General features: G+C 41.5%; 1 protein-coding gene across 1 annotated transcript in view; it reads right to left on the bottom strand.

Annotated features, from left to right (window-relative positions):
* The window catches only part of LOC122790906, a 41151-nt gene extending 32807 nt beyond the window's left edge, over positions 1 to 8344 (bottom strand). The window contains exon 1 of the mRNA XM_044058591.1: positions 7725 to 8344. Within this exon, the coding sequence (XP_043914526.1) occupies positions 7725 to 8178 (454 nt within the window). The 5' untranslated portion in view covers positions 8179 to 8344. The remainder of the gene's footprint in view (positions 1 to 7724) is intronic.
* Positions 8345 to 15164: the final 6820 nt, after the last annotated feature.

The raw sequence follows: 15164 nt of genomic DNA, 5'->3' as shown, positions 1-15164 counted from the left end.
AAGTATCACAAGGGATAAGAAACTAAGAGTAATGCTACTCAACGCCAGAAGTCTAAACCTCAAGATGCACGCACTCAAAACACTCTCCTCAGCATGGAGAACACAGATATCTGTGCAGTAACAGAAACTTGGTTCAAGGCTCCCGAGAGCACCCCAGCACTACCAGGTTATACCTCATACCATGCTTTTTGGCCCCAAAACTTGAACTGAACCACAAAAGGAGGGGGAGTATCAATATTCGTCAAAGATACCCACACCTCCAGGTTGATGGCACAGCACGAAGCATCAGAGACTATCCATGTGCAACTAACAGTGGGTAAACTGCCTTCCAGTTTATAGCCTGCTGCAGACCACCCTCCCAAACCCAGGAACCCCACCCGGCCTTCCTGAGAACACTGGAAAATATGAAGGTCTCTCCAAACACCATTATATTGGGCGACTTCAACTACCCAAAACATAGACTGGGAGCATTACTCTAGCTCCAACACCCTAGCCCAAAGGTTCCTACAATTTATAAACTCAAATGCTATGGAACAACTTGTTACCACTCCCACAAGAGGGGAAAACATACTGGACCTGATCACCAAAATGGGGACTATGCTCCAGACCAGAAGTGTATCCCTCATTGGTAAGATCAGACCATAAACTAATCTCACTGGATATTCACATCCTGACTCCAACCCCTACCCTGAAAACCACAGTGAAAAACTTCTCCAATGCAAATTTCACACTCCTCAAAACCGAGGTGGAATTCTTCAAAGCCCCCGGGCCTGTGGAAAATACGTCCCAGACCGCAAAATCCTTTATAAACGCATTCTATGAATGCCTTCAGGAATGCATGGATCATGCAATCCCAAATAAAACCAAGTACCAATCCTCCAAAGGCAGACGTCCTGTCTGATGGACCACAGCCATAAACAAACTATACAACAGAAGGAGGAAGCTACTACATGGAGCAAAATCCCAAAAAGGGAAGGCACCTCCGATCAGTATTAGCAAAAAACTACGGGCACTCATAAAATCGTCTAAGGCCAGCTTAGAGAGAAAAATTGCACAGACACCAAGGATAATCACAAGGCTTTCTTTAGTTATGAACCTGGGTGGGAATTCCCAGATATGCTCAGAATTGGTCCAAAATGACAAAAAATACACCGAACCCACAGACATTGCCAACATCCTAGCTGACAGGTTCAGCGCAAACTCTCCCCCCCCCCCCCCATCAAAAGGGCAAATATCTATCCCAGCAGAGTGCTGCCCCCCTGACATCTCAGATGCTCCGGTAAGAGCTGCCCTCTCCAAAGCAAAAATACAGCATCAATGGGACCAGATGGTGTCCCGGGCTGCGTCCTACATGAACTCCAAGAAGAGCTAAACCCAAACATAAAACTACTGTTCAATCTTGGCCTTACTACAGGATATGTACCCAAAGAGTGGTGTACAGCAACTCTCCACAAAGGTGGTGCCTCAACGGATCCTGGAAACTATCGCCCCATAAGCCTGACTAGCTTGGTCTGCAAAGCTATGGAAAGGATCATGGACCTCAAAGATATTGGGGACCTACAGACACTGGATCCTACCCAGTTTGGCTTTAAGGGCAGATCCTGCCTCTTAAATCTGGTTGATTTCTTTGAAACTGTCACCAAGGCCATTGACAAGGGGAAGGTGGTCCAAACAGCCTACATGGACCTCACAAAAGCCTTCGATACAATACCCCACTTGGGCGTTATAGATAAGCTCACCAGCTTAAATATAACCCCCTATGTCACTAGATGGGTTGCAAACTGAGCCATGTCAGACTCTAAACCAATTACAAGTGGCGTCCCACAAGGCTCAGTCCTGGGACCTCTCGTTCGGTATATATTTCTTGGAGATACAGGCCAACACGGAAGGACTGTGGCTGACCAAGTTTGCAGATGACTGCAAACTGGATGCCATAATATACACTCCAGCTGACAAACATCCTCCAAAAGGGCCTCACAGAAACAGACAACTGGTGCCAGAGCCATGGCCTCAAGCTAAACGCCAAAAAGTATATAGTCATCCCCTTTGGCAAAAACAAAATGCCTACAAATTACCACATAGGTAGTAATCCATTAAGTACAGAAGTAATTAGGGACAAGTTGATAGCAATCTCTCATTTGACAACCACGTGGCCAAAGTGGTTAGAAAAACATTTTATATAGCCCCCTAATCATTCACATCTAGATCAGGGGAGGTATTCATGCCTCTTTACTCACCCCTCATCAGGCCCATAATAGAGTACAATGCCCCTTTTGGGATGTACCTTACCAGACACCTGCAGCAACTGGAAAGACCCCAAAAGTACCTCACCAAGAGGATCAAAGGGCTCAAACAGATGCTATATGCTGCCTGGTTAAAGAAACTCCAGCTCTACTCAATGGCATACCGCCTGCTCAGAGGCGATCTGTGCCTGACGTATAAAGCCATGTCCAACCCAGAATCAATGGACATGCTGCACCTCAGAAAATCCAAATTCCATCGAGCTACGTGCTCGAGAAACTTGAGCCTCAGCAGTGAAATAAATAGAACATGCTGGAGGGACAGATTCATAACCCAGAGGATCCCTTCACCGTGGAATAAAATCCCAGTCCAGGTTAAGCAGAGTCCCTCACTGACTCTCTTCAAGAGGAATCTTGATGAGTGGATGGGAGATCATAGGTTTACCCCGGGTATCACTTGTGTCACCGTTAGACAGAGGCACAGTATACTAACCTCGAAAAGGGGCATAGCAAAATTTTAAAATGGGTGGCGAAAGCCAAACACACTCTGGCTAGGCTTATAAATGCCCTAGGGCAGATGAACCCAAGCATTTTAAAACATGGGTAAAAAAACAGATTTTGCATTTGGGGAAGATTAGGAAATATTAAAAGTAGGGAGCTATTGGAGAAGTAATTGCTACTTTGGCTAAAGGAAAAGGGAAAGGGAAGAAAAAAGGAAAGAAAGAAAGGAAAGAGAAAAGAAAGGAAAGAGGGAGGGGAGAAAAGAAAGAAAGGAGAGCCTGAGTAGAGATAACCTTGACAGTGCCTGAAGTGAATGTCTATAGTGGACATAAAATGCAAAAACATGGGACAACCATCTCAAAGCAGTCTATTTAGATACTGCTTGCCCTTTTTTTCCTTATAGAAAACAAAAACAGCTGATCAGCAAGTCAGGAGGGTCTGGTATTGCCAATATTGCATCAGAGTTGTCTAAGTAGAGACTCCATTCACTGCCACGATTTCTTTCCGGAGCCCAAAACTGACAAATTAAATCTAAATTGATACCCATTTAGACATAGGAGGTTTTAGTTAAAAAAAAAAAAAAACGCACGCATCCTCTCAGACACATCTGGTTGATGTAAGAACAAAGCCACAAATACTGCTTTTCAAAGCAGGGAACTTCAGGTCTGCTTCCTGAGAATGTTAAACAGGAGACCGGGACTGCATTTTTACAGCACAAGTCAAGACATAACTGGACAGTAACTGTGGTGTATTCAATGGACTGTGTTATCTTGCCGTAGTTAGTGTTCTGGAAGTTGTTGCATTGCATTGCATGTATGTTGGCCAGTCATAAAGCTTTGAGTTGGTACCAACTGCACCACCATTGTCTCTTTTCTTCTTAAGGTAAGGTAAAAGGACATGGAAATGCTGTGTAAGTGTGTGGGTGTGCTGTGAAGACTATGTTGAAGATTGTATGCAGGGGCCAACATGGTGGTGAAAGCATGACGCGGTGGACTGAATGGTCGCGAATCAATATGGCGACCAGTGTGCCCTAATGCTTAGCATCCCCAGCCAGCCGAACCCTGACTTTCCAAACCCCAAACCCCATGGAATGGGTGTGCGGTACGCCGTTTGAACGGTAGTTCAGGCAGGCCAGTAACTTATCTTCCAACAGAGGGGACCAGGGATAACACTTGATATATATGAGATGGACGACGGCAGACGGAGGCTGAGAGAGGCCTCAAGCTAACCGAGGCTGAGCACCATGCTAAAGAAAGAACATTGTGTATGAACAGACACGATTTAATATATGAGGAAACAAGAACTGAATGAGACTGTTGATGCTTTTTTGTACTGCCTTTGGTATGCTTAGCGAACTGTGCAATTATGGACATTACATGCGGCTTTATAAGGGATAGAGGTGTTGTTGATGCTAGGGAGTAGCTAGACTGTCAGAGCTGATGGAAAAAGGAAAAGTTGGACTTAGAGAGGGCTGTAAATATGAGGAGACAGACAGTCGAGGAAGTAAAGATGCAGGTAACTTCGCATGTCCACGTAGACACCAGACCAGTCTCGCTATGTTACAGGTGGGGGGCCTTTCACCATAGACTTGCCCCGCCCGACTGTGTTGCGAGATGTGTGTGGGATGAAGGGCCCTTACCAGTTGCGCGCCGCACAGTCCAGTCCAAGGCAGAGCATAGAAGAGAAGAAGGAGCGGAGATGGCGATGAACAGGGGGTTCTCTGGCTCTGGCTCTTCCTTCCATGGGAACCTTCTTGAGGTGCAAGACGCAACACGGGCACACCTATAACTTTCAAGCTTGATTTGATGTCGTATTGTTGTCTTATTCTCAAACACTTGTTGTCCATCACGGAGATGAAAGCACCCTGCTACAGTGAGGACTCAGAAAGTTTCCTGGGCATGGTGAATCAGGTGGGGGTTCATCCCTCATTTGGCTGAGAGGGATAGAGCTTGAGAGACCTATTATTATAAAAGAATAGCTGGTACTGGGGGGTGGGGGGAGGGAGAAGGCATTCAATGATTTAAAAGAAAGGGTAATCCACCCCCAGTTCTTGAGATTACCTATTGGGCATTGGGCATTTTGTCTTGGAGAGATCACAAACCCCTGGTCCTGGATGAGGCTGATGCAGTTTTCATACCACAGGCAGTATGCTCCAGGGGAAATCACTGTGTGGCAGATGCCCCCTGTCCGCCTCCACTTAAAAACGGCTAACCCGGAGGAAATAGGAGTTAATGGAGATACGACATCTACGCATAGTATTGTGGAAAACATGCAGGTGTGAAGAAGCTTCCTCCAAACCCCGTAATGAGGTGTTGTCGGTTGCATGAGGGGACATCAAGGCATCGCGGAAGTGCAAAGCCCTGTCAGACCGGAATCCTCCTGAGCCCCTCCTCCAACCAACAGCATGACCGGACCCTACATGGCAAAGAGAGGCGCTGTGTTGTTTGGAGGAAAAAGGACAGACTTACCTCCTCGTCGAGACTACTTCTCCAGGTTTCTCATTGTTGCTACCACATCCAATGAGGTCAAATGAGGTCATTCTGCTCGCTTTTTCTTTTTTTGCTCATGGTATCCCAGAGGTACTTCCAGTGTGCTCAGGACCAGGTGTGGGTGACAGATCTGAAGACCCCAGGTATGGTGATCAAAACCATTGCTGCTCGCGAGGTCTTTTGTAGATCCTTTATCTGAGCCTGACTGTGAATCAAACCCCTGGGTGTCGGAGGAAAATGTGCCAGAAGCAAGATCGAAGAGGCCATGCTGCCCTGCCGCCCCCCTTGGGACGGGAGGGCTCCTGGGGACGGTCAGTAATCCGATGTGGCTAGTGTGAGCATTTGGTGTCCATGTACCAAGTTGTAGTGAAGTGGGAGAATAATATAGATCTTTGGTTTGGTGCTAAAGGGGCCTTATGCCTTATGGATGTGGATGTGGTGTGACTGTGTTACTGTGTTATCTTAGTGTTCTGTGGGGTGTTCTGGGGGATATATAAAGGCTGCAGGCTGCTGGGACAGGAAGTTGTTGCATTGCATTGCATGTATGTTGTTCGTATCAATAAAGCTGGTAAAGTACTAACACATTGGACAGTAACAACGGGTGAAAGTGAGGAAAATCTTTTAAACTAAGCAGGGTCTGTGCCACTGCAAAACAAAATACTCTTGTTAATGACAGATAAGAGGATTCTTATTTACAGCATGCAGGCAAAAGAAAGGCCCATTGCAAATGTTCTAATGCCTCAATTTACCAGAAGAGGTCCAATCTGCTGAAGTGAGCCTTCAATCTACAATGCTGGTTTAATAGCTTGTTACACGTGCAATACTGAAACCTAAATATCCTAAAGCAGTGCAGTTACCAAACAAAATCCGCAAGTCACTACCTGCACCGACAGTCGGGGCTATAGCCCCATTGAGTCATGGCAACAAAACACCATGACTCTTACTTTAGATTTTAAGGTTGTTTCTCATGGTGCTAAAAAAATATATTTGCTACAAACGCAGCCTACAAAATATTTTGTCTTTTCAGGTTAAGTAGGACAGAGCACTAATTCCACACAAGAATGCGCATACAAAAAAAAAAAAAAAAAAAAAAACTTCGCTGCTTTTTTTTCTGCAACAATAAAAGGTTAAAAATGCGCGAGTTTCATATATGTACACATACGCGTATATATGCATACGTGGTAAAAGGAAAGGGTACAGCAACATGGCTGTGCCCCTGTACTAATCACCCCTGACTACTTCACATCTGCAATTTCTCAATTTCTATGTCAAAATCAGCATCTACTGACCTGTAACTCCTAAATATCTACTTTTCGTCTTATTTTCCTATATCCCTACTCTCTGTATATGTTATTGTATTCTCCATGTATGTCATGACCTACAATTCTTTTCGTTATTCCATAACCCTGTAACTCCTTCTAAATATCTACTTTTCATCTTATTTTCCTATATCCCTACTCTCTGTATATGTTATTGTATTCTCCATGTATGTCATGACCTACAATTCTTTTCGTTATTCCATAACCTTTGTACTATCTACTTTACATGTAGTTCATTAATTTTACTTATTATCATTAGAGATTAGAATTTTTGGAGCTTATCTCCCCGGGCCTCTACTGAAAATGGACATATATCCAGCTAGACTAGCCCGGTCAACAAATGTAAAATAAAATAAATAAAATAAACATGCCTTTGACACGAATAGACTAAAAAGGGGGCGCTGAAAGCCGGTAACAGTCAAACCAGGTGCAAGTAAGAGCCTTGCTACCAAAAATGCAAAGTCGACCCGTGTACAGTGTTATAACTTGGTGTCATCCTGCAAAGGACGCAAACTTAACGTGCTGAGGAGCTATAATAATCAGCACGTTAGAGATGTGCCACAGACACTTACTCACGCACAGTTTAAAGAAATAAACACCTGTAAAAAAATAGCGTTTTTATGCAGAAGGTGGATTGGACACTAAATTGGCCCGAGGTGCGGTGTGTGCCTTCTGTGGAAGGTTGGGTGCCGGGCTGGCAACTCGACACCGTAAAACTCCACTGCCAATCATGAGCGGACAGATGATCCTCTGTGGCGACCCCTGACTGGGAAAAGCCGAAAGAAGATACTTAAGAAAGAGAGAACATATTCCAATTACACATGTCAGCAGCAAACAAACCACGTCACAGGGGGCCGTAACAGTATCTTCCAAAATTGCAAAATAAACTGCAAACGCCTCAGCTGAATTCACACAAGTTTAGAACTCCCCATGTACAAAATATCTTCCACACCACCATCTACACGTTTTACACAATATGACCCACGCACGGCTGTCAGCTTTACATCTCCAAAATGTAGAACACTAGCCAGGGAGCTCAGTGGACGGCTTATTGTACACATTCACTTGAGAGGTGCAGCCCCACGTGGGACGCAGTAAATTAAGCTCCACCAAGACAAGGACCAGTTTGCTCTAAATGACCATTACCAATAGGTACTGGATAAGTGGGTACTTACTACTAGTTAAGATGTAGACACCTCTATCGGACTCAGACAAGGGTCGGGGATGGTGACGACCTCCCCTCCCCACCATACAGTCTACCCTAAGTGCTGCTGCATTTAGGTGGGGGTCACGGTTTGCTGGGAGCTCCCTAGCTGCTGCACCCCTGAGTCCATGATGCCATCTCGAGTCGGTTCGCGGTGAATTCTCAGACATGTTTAGCCACTGTAACGGCGGGGATATACTATTCCGGACACCACTCTGTTGCTCCCGAATATCATCGAAAAGGCATTCAGATCGGTTGAGCCCCGGACTGAGTTGTTCTGTAAAGCTCATATCAGGCACAACGCTGTGTCGCTCATTTCGTCTCCTCCGCTGCACCTCATCTTTGCCAGCATGACTTATTTCATTATATCGAACCCCATGGATCTGGTCCGGCTCAGTACGCCCTCGACTGGCTTTGGCTCCCATTTATAAACAATAATCCAAACACGCCGCTACACACTCGGAAGGTACCTTACAGCTCCTTTGCAAACGCTCTGAATAAACTTCCAACTGCAACATACAAAGAACTTTCAGGCTCGCATGATGCCACGCCTGTTCCAAACTTTTTCAGCCTATCAAACAGCAGCTCTGTATATTTCCTTAAAAATCGTGCTAAGCCAATGGCTGCACGAGATGGGTGAGGGGTGAATAAGCAACCGGAACTAAACAGGAGCCAAGGGGGCTAGCTGATCACGTGGTTATTGAAAGTCCCTGTTTTTTTTTATTCAGTAAGACGTTTACATGATTACATTACATTGTTTTTTTTCTAGACACATTATGCCATTAATTGTGGGATGATTATGTGAGGCATTGTTCTCGTGTCACGTAAATTCTCTAGATAACTTAATCTGTTTTCACTTTATTTTTCAGGGGTATTAATAGGAATCGGATGGGGACATCCGAGGGCTACACTGATTAGAGTGGAGACTTATTAAACTTGTTACTTTCTGTTAAGAGCGAAGCAGCATACCGTAACAGAGGTGTTGCAGGAGCCCTTCATCATGAGTTTTGATAAGTTAGTGATAATAGATTCATGCTTTAATACCCTTGCTTTAATACACTGTTACAGTATTTTTTTCAATAATAAATCTATTGTTTCATTATTTTCCATACACAATTAAGAACAAAAACAAAATTTAGAAAGAACTACTAACTAATATCACTAATAGTAACACCACAACATATATACAATATTTACATGAATGCTTCCATGTGAAACACGAACTTATACAAGAAAAACATAAGAATAGTTAAGATCACTTCAAGTAATAAACAGTTTGGTTACAAAGTTCTCTTCAAGTGTATAGATAATTCTTAATACATTCAAATTATAAGTATTATGCTAGTATAATATTAAATACTTGTTCCCAAATTTTTGGGTTATTAATATTTTTATTATGCTGATTCAAAAGTAATTTGTGAGCTAATATATGCCTTATTGCCGACACTCTAAAGTTATCCCATGATGTTTTAGATGGGTCTAACCAATTAGTAGCTATATAAAGCTTCATTAATAAAAAGATATTAATACATATAATACTTTGTGATCTAGGGAGTTCTTTCGGAGGAATATGCAAAATCATGAATTTCCATGACAACGTTGTACTTTGGTAACCCATCTTCTGAAGTTGTATCTTAAGGGAATTCCAAAGTTTATATATGCATTTGCAGCTCCAGAACATATAAAGAAGATCAGCCGGTTGGTTTTTACAATATGGACAAGTTGGAGTGTTTTTAGAGTTAAATTTATGCAGGCCAAGACGTGTATAATATGCATTATTCCATATCATCATCTGGGTATATATCAATTTTTGAAAGGAAATAGATTTTATAGTCAAGTCAATTGCTTTTAACATATGACTTTTGTCTGTCAATGGGATTTTCTCTTCCCAATATTTCGACAAGACTTTATCATGAAATTTAAATTCTTTAATTAATTTATTTGTTGTTGTTATAAATTTAATATCTTGTTGGAGAGCTTGCCACAAATCTGAGCATTTAATTATAATCTCATCTTCAGGTTTGAAATTTTTAAAGTAACTTATAGAAAGTTCTCTAATTTGTCTCAAAATAACAAGATAGTTTTTAGGTAAATTAAATTCTTGTCTTATTTGATTAGCCGAAAATTTAAGATATTTATATATGTCAATCAAAGTTAAATTAACTATTAATGGGAACTGTTACAGTATTTTTTAATTACCCAAACATTAACTGGGAGAACTACTCAAGTACTAATTCCCTTGCACAACATTTCCTAGAATTTATAAACTCAAATGCCCTGGATCAACTGGTCAACACCTCCACCAGAGGTGACAACATATTGGACCTGGTCATCACCAACATGGGCGACCGATGTTCCACACCGGAGGTCAACCCCTCGCTGGTTAGATCTGACCATAAACTAATCACTCTGGATATCCACATTCTGCCCCCACCCCCGGTCAAAGAAACTACCGTGAAAAACTTTTCAAAAGCAAACTTCACGTCACTTAAGACCGAGGTGGAAAGTTTCAAAGCTCCCAAGCTAAAGGATAACGCTGTCCAAGCTGCAAAATCCTTTACTAATGCACTTTACAGACACCGTGCTATCCCAAGCAAAACCAAGACTCCCTCCTCCAAGAAAAAGAAACCAGTCTGGTGGACCTTTGCCATAAACAAGCTATACAATAGAAGGAGGAAACTAGTACAGAAAAGAGTAAAATCCCAAGAAGGGAAGACAGCCCTGATCAGTATCAGCAAGAAACTATGATCCCTCATAAAATCATCCAAGGCTAGCTTCGAAAGAAAAATTGGCAAGGACTCCAAAGATAACCACAAGGCATTCTTTAGTTATGTCAAGAATCTAAGTGGCAATTCTCAGATATGCACGGAGTTAGTGCAGAATGGCACAAAATACACTGAACCGACTGATATAGCCAACATCCCAGCAGACATGTTCAGTACAAACTTCACCCCCATCTCACCCCCAAAAGGGCCCATAACTATACCAGAAGAATGTAGCTCCCCTGAAATCACAGACACTCAGGCTAAAACAGCCCTCTCCAAAGCCAAAAACACAGCATTAATGGGACCGGATGGTGTACCAGGCTGCATTCGACATGAGCTCAAACATGAACTAACCCCTCACCTAAACACACTGTTCAAACTCAGCCTCTCGACAGGCTACGTGCCCATAGAGTGGTGCACAGCAACGGTTATTTCACTCCACAAAGGTGGAGCCACAACAGACCCCGGGAACTATCGCCCTATAAGCCTGACTAGCTTGGTCTGCAAGGCTATGGAGCGCATCATCATGGATCTCATTAACAGAGACATTGGGAACCTCCAAACACTGGACCCTACCCAGTTCGGCTTTGTTAAGGGCAGATCATGTCTCCTAAACCTGGTGGACTTCTTTGAGACAGTTACCAAGGCTATAGATGAGGGAAAGGTGGTCCACACAGCCTACCTAGACCTCGCAAAGGCCTTTGACACCATTCCCCATTCAGGTATTATAGACATCTCACCAGCCTGAAAACATAAACCCCTATGTCACGAGATGGGTTGTCAACTGGCTCACGGACAGAACCCACATGGTAAGAGTTGCAGGAGCTAGGTCTGACTCTAAACCGGTTACAAGTGGCATTCCCCAGGGCTCAGTCCTAGGACCCCCTCTGTTTGGCATATACTTCGCAGAGGTACAGGCAAACACAGGATGACTAAGGCTGACCAAGCTCACAGACGACTGCAAACTAGGGGCTATAATTGACTCTCCGGCTGTCACAGCCATCCTCCAAAGGGGGTCTCAAAAAAAAAAATATATAGCTGTGGAGCTAGACTATGTACCTGAAAGACTTGACCTTAACAGGAAATGGACTTTATTTATGGAAAAAAGAGACAACCCCTTTTTGGATATGGAGCTTTTTCTACACCAGGTACACCCAATATAGTGAACATTTCTCATAATGTACCTGAGTTTAATGTACTATTTAGAGATCTAGAGAACACTCTTTATAAATTACTCAGATTAGTTTGGCAGCGGTGTCATCTTGAAGCCTGTCTACATTTTAAAATTATACCTCGCGGGATGAGGGTTTTGTGTATGCCATCATATGGCAGCAGCCATCCGGACTTATTAAAAAGATGGCAACAACTCAACCTAGATCTGAGTTATAACTATATAAAACTATTAATTGATTATTTTACGCCGATAGAGAATGATCTCAATAGCAAAGTAGAAACTTTATACAATGATATTATAATGAAATTTAAAGGGGAAATGTTTATGAAACGACTTGATAATTTATTATGTCAAACATCTGCTTATGGAGACAAGCTACAGCAGATAAAACTATGTAAATTGCAACGAGATTATTATGACTTTACCAACAGCCAAGTTTTTGTCTGGCCGAGATTTCGTGACAACAGAGAAGTTAATCCTGTCAGTCAAGTAGAAAATCCTATAGAAGCTACTGACTTGGCTGAATATCAAAGTATCCCCCCTTTAAGAACTGAAAATTCTACTGATAATGTGTTTGCATCACAGGTTGAACCTCCTGGGCTTTCAGCTCAGGATGTAGAGGCCACATCTCCACCAAACCAACTGGCACTGATACAACAGCATCAGCACATAATGGGAGCTAAACTGAAAGTTTTACAGAGCAACATCGAGTGTTTTTCACTGCTGCCTGTTCATATCCAGGGAGCTTCAAGAGGAAGATCGGACAGTCGAGGGAGGACCAAGCGGAAACACTCAGACGAGCATTTGGGGCGAAAAGGAAGGATGAAAAACTGAGAAACTTAGTCTTTAACCTTTCCGACCATCTTGTGTCAGAATCTGAGACTGAGCTTTTGAACCGAGGACTCTCATATATACCAGCACAGGTCAGTAATGTGGCTGAAATTTTAACTGATTTGAGACTTTTTACTCGCTCAATCTCTTTAAAATTGTTTTTTTAATAAAAGCAATAATAAAAACACAGAAGCCAATAATGCAGAGAGTACTGGCTTCAAAAGGAAAAGTGTTTTCACTCTGGCGCCATCACCTGTAACTGAATGTTTTTTAAAAGCTTGTGAAAGTGACTTTTACGAATATTACTATATGTGCAAACATGCTACTTTGTTTACGAATATGTATACTAATGAATGGGATAGCATATATTCGTTAAAAAATGGAAAAAATCTCATGGTTAAACCTGCTGATAAAGGGGGGGGGGTATAGTATTGCTTAATACAGATATTTATGTGAATAGTATGTTAGAGATGTTAAGTGCAATTGAAACATATAAAACAATAGAGAAAGTAGATTTAGAGAAGATAATTTATGAAGTACATCAAGAACTTTATGATCTCATGATGACCAGACTGATAGATTTTGACTTATATCTTTACTTTTTAGTAGAAAAACCTAAAGTTCCCTACATTAAGGGCCTTCCCAAAATACACAAAAACATTATGCCACCACCCATGCGACCAATTGTAGTAGGAAATGGCTGGGTAACTGAGACTTTGTCAGTATTCATTGAAAAGAAATTGAGACCGTTGGTCTCTGACGTTGACTCAGTATTAAAAGATACTTATCAGCTATTAGACTCCTTGAATGAATTTAAAAATGGTCTGCCTGAGGAATGCCTAATGGTTACACTTGATGTAAAAAACTTGTTTACTTCCATACCTAATGATTTTGGCATGGAAGCTGTTAGGCAGATTTTGCATAATAGTAGAAAATTCACTAATAATGAACAGATCCTACTGAATGCACTACTTGAGCTTGTACTAATGAACAATGTCTTTTTGTTCAATGGCAAATTGTATTTACAGCAGTGGGGGGTTGCTATGGGAACCCCCTGTGCGAATACCTATGCCATCCTGGTGGTACACTATTGGGAAATGACCCATCTTTTCAATAGTGATTATTTCAGGAAAATATGCTTGTACAAGAGGTTTGTGGATGATGTGCTTTTCTTTTGGAATGGGACTTTGGATGAACTGTTCCTGTTTGTTGAATATTTGGAATCTACCACCTCTTTTTTAAGGTTTACTATCAATTACTCTTACACAAGCATAGATTTTCTTGATATTACAATCAATAAAGATAAGCAGCATTTATTGAGTACTACCATATATAGGAAAGAATGTTGGAAAAACACATTGCTGCATTATAACAGTATGCACCCCAGGTTTGTGTTTAAGAACATAGTTAAGAGTCAGTTTGTTAGGATCAAAAAATTATGCAAAACACCTAGTGATTTGAATACACAAGGGATGCTATTAGAAAGCTTGTTTATAGACAGAGGATATAATCCTAAAATGGTACATTCCATCAAGGAAATGTACATACCTACAGGAGTTAATAAGCCAAATGAAATGAGACATTTAGATACTAGAAGTAACAAGAGAATTTTTGATAAATCTAAGATTAATTTTAACACTCGTTACACGAGTGATAATAAGACAATTACTAACATCATATGGAGAAATTGGCATATACTCATGACAGACCCAGAAATAACAAATATAGTAGGTCATACACCTTCTTTTGTCTATCGTAATAGTAAAAATTTGAGAAGACTACTATGTGTTGAACATATGGATGATTATACAAGAGCCAAACCTGAGAAATTAGGCACTTTTCCGTGTGGAAAGTGTAATATGTGTGAAATGATAGTCACAGAACAAGTCTTCATACATCCTAAGATAGACTTTAGGTTTGAGCCAAGGTTAGTGGCAACATGTGAAGATAAGAATCTTATATATTTAGCTGACTGTAAATTCTGTCAAGCATTTTATGTAGGAATGACAACTATTTATTTTTATTTTTTTATTTATTTATTTATTTATCATTTGTTGACCGGGAATGTCCGACTAGGTTCCACAAAGCCTGTTTTCAGTGGAGGCCCGGGGAGAAATGCTCCAGATGCATGTCTTTGGAATGTGGGAGGAAACCGGAGTACCCGGAGGAAACCCACGCGAACACAGGGAGAACATGCAACTAGACACTTAAAAGAGAGGATATACGAACATACTTACGATATTAAGAAGAATGATTCAAAAAGTGCGCTGGCTAAACACATCATGAGTAATCCAGGACATAGTTTTACTTTTAGAGTTCTACAGAAAGTTACACCCAATAATAGATTGGGTGATAGTTTTAATGACCTGGAGAATAATGAATTAAATTGGATTTTGAGACTTAAAGCACATTATCCTCCAGGCTTGAACCAATATGTGAGCCTTAGAGCTTTCTTGAAAGGACGCAGCCTTAAATAAAATAGATGCACAGACGTGGCTAAGATAAATATGATGCTAAAATGTTGCCATCATGAAAAAATCTATACATTTATACATTTTTACTTTTTATCTAGGCATAGGCTAGTATCCATGTCTGTTAATCTAAGTTTATGTCCATTTATTTACTTAGTATTTTACATTTG

This window comes from Protopterus annectens, chromosome 16.part0, assembly GCF_019279795.1.
Source record: "Protopterus annectens isolate FY-2018-M chromosome 16.part0, PAN1.0, whole genome shotgun sequence".
Taxonomy (NCBI): Eukaryota; Metazoa; Chordata; order Ceratodontiformes; family Protopteridae; genus Protopterus; species Protopterus annectens.
The sequence above is the reverse complement of the archived record's forward strand: the minus strand, read 5'-3'. Positions and strand labels throughout refer to the sequence as shown.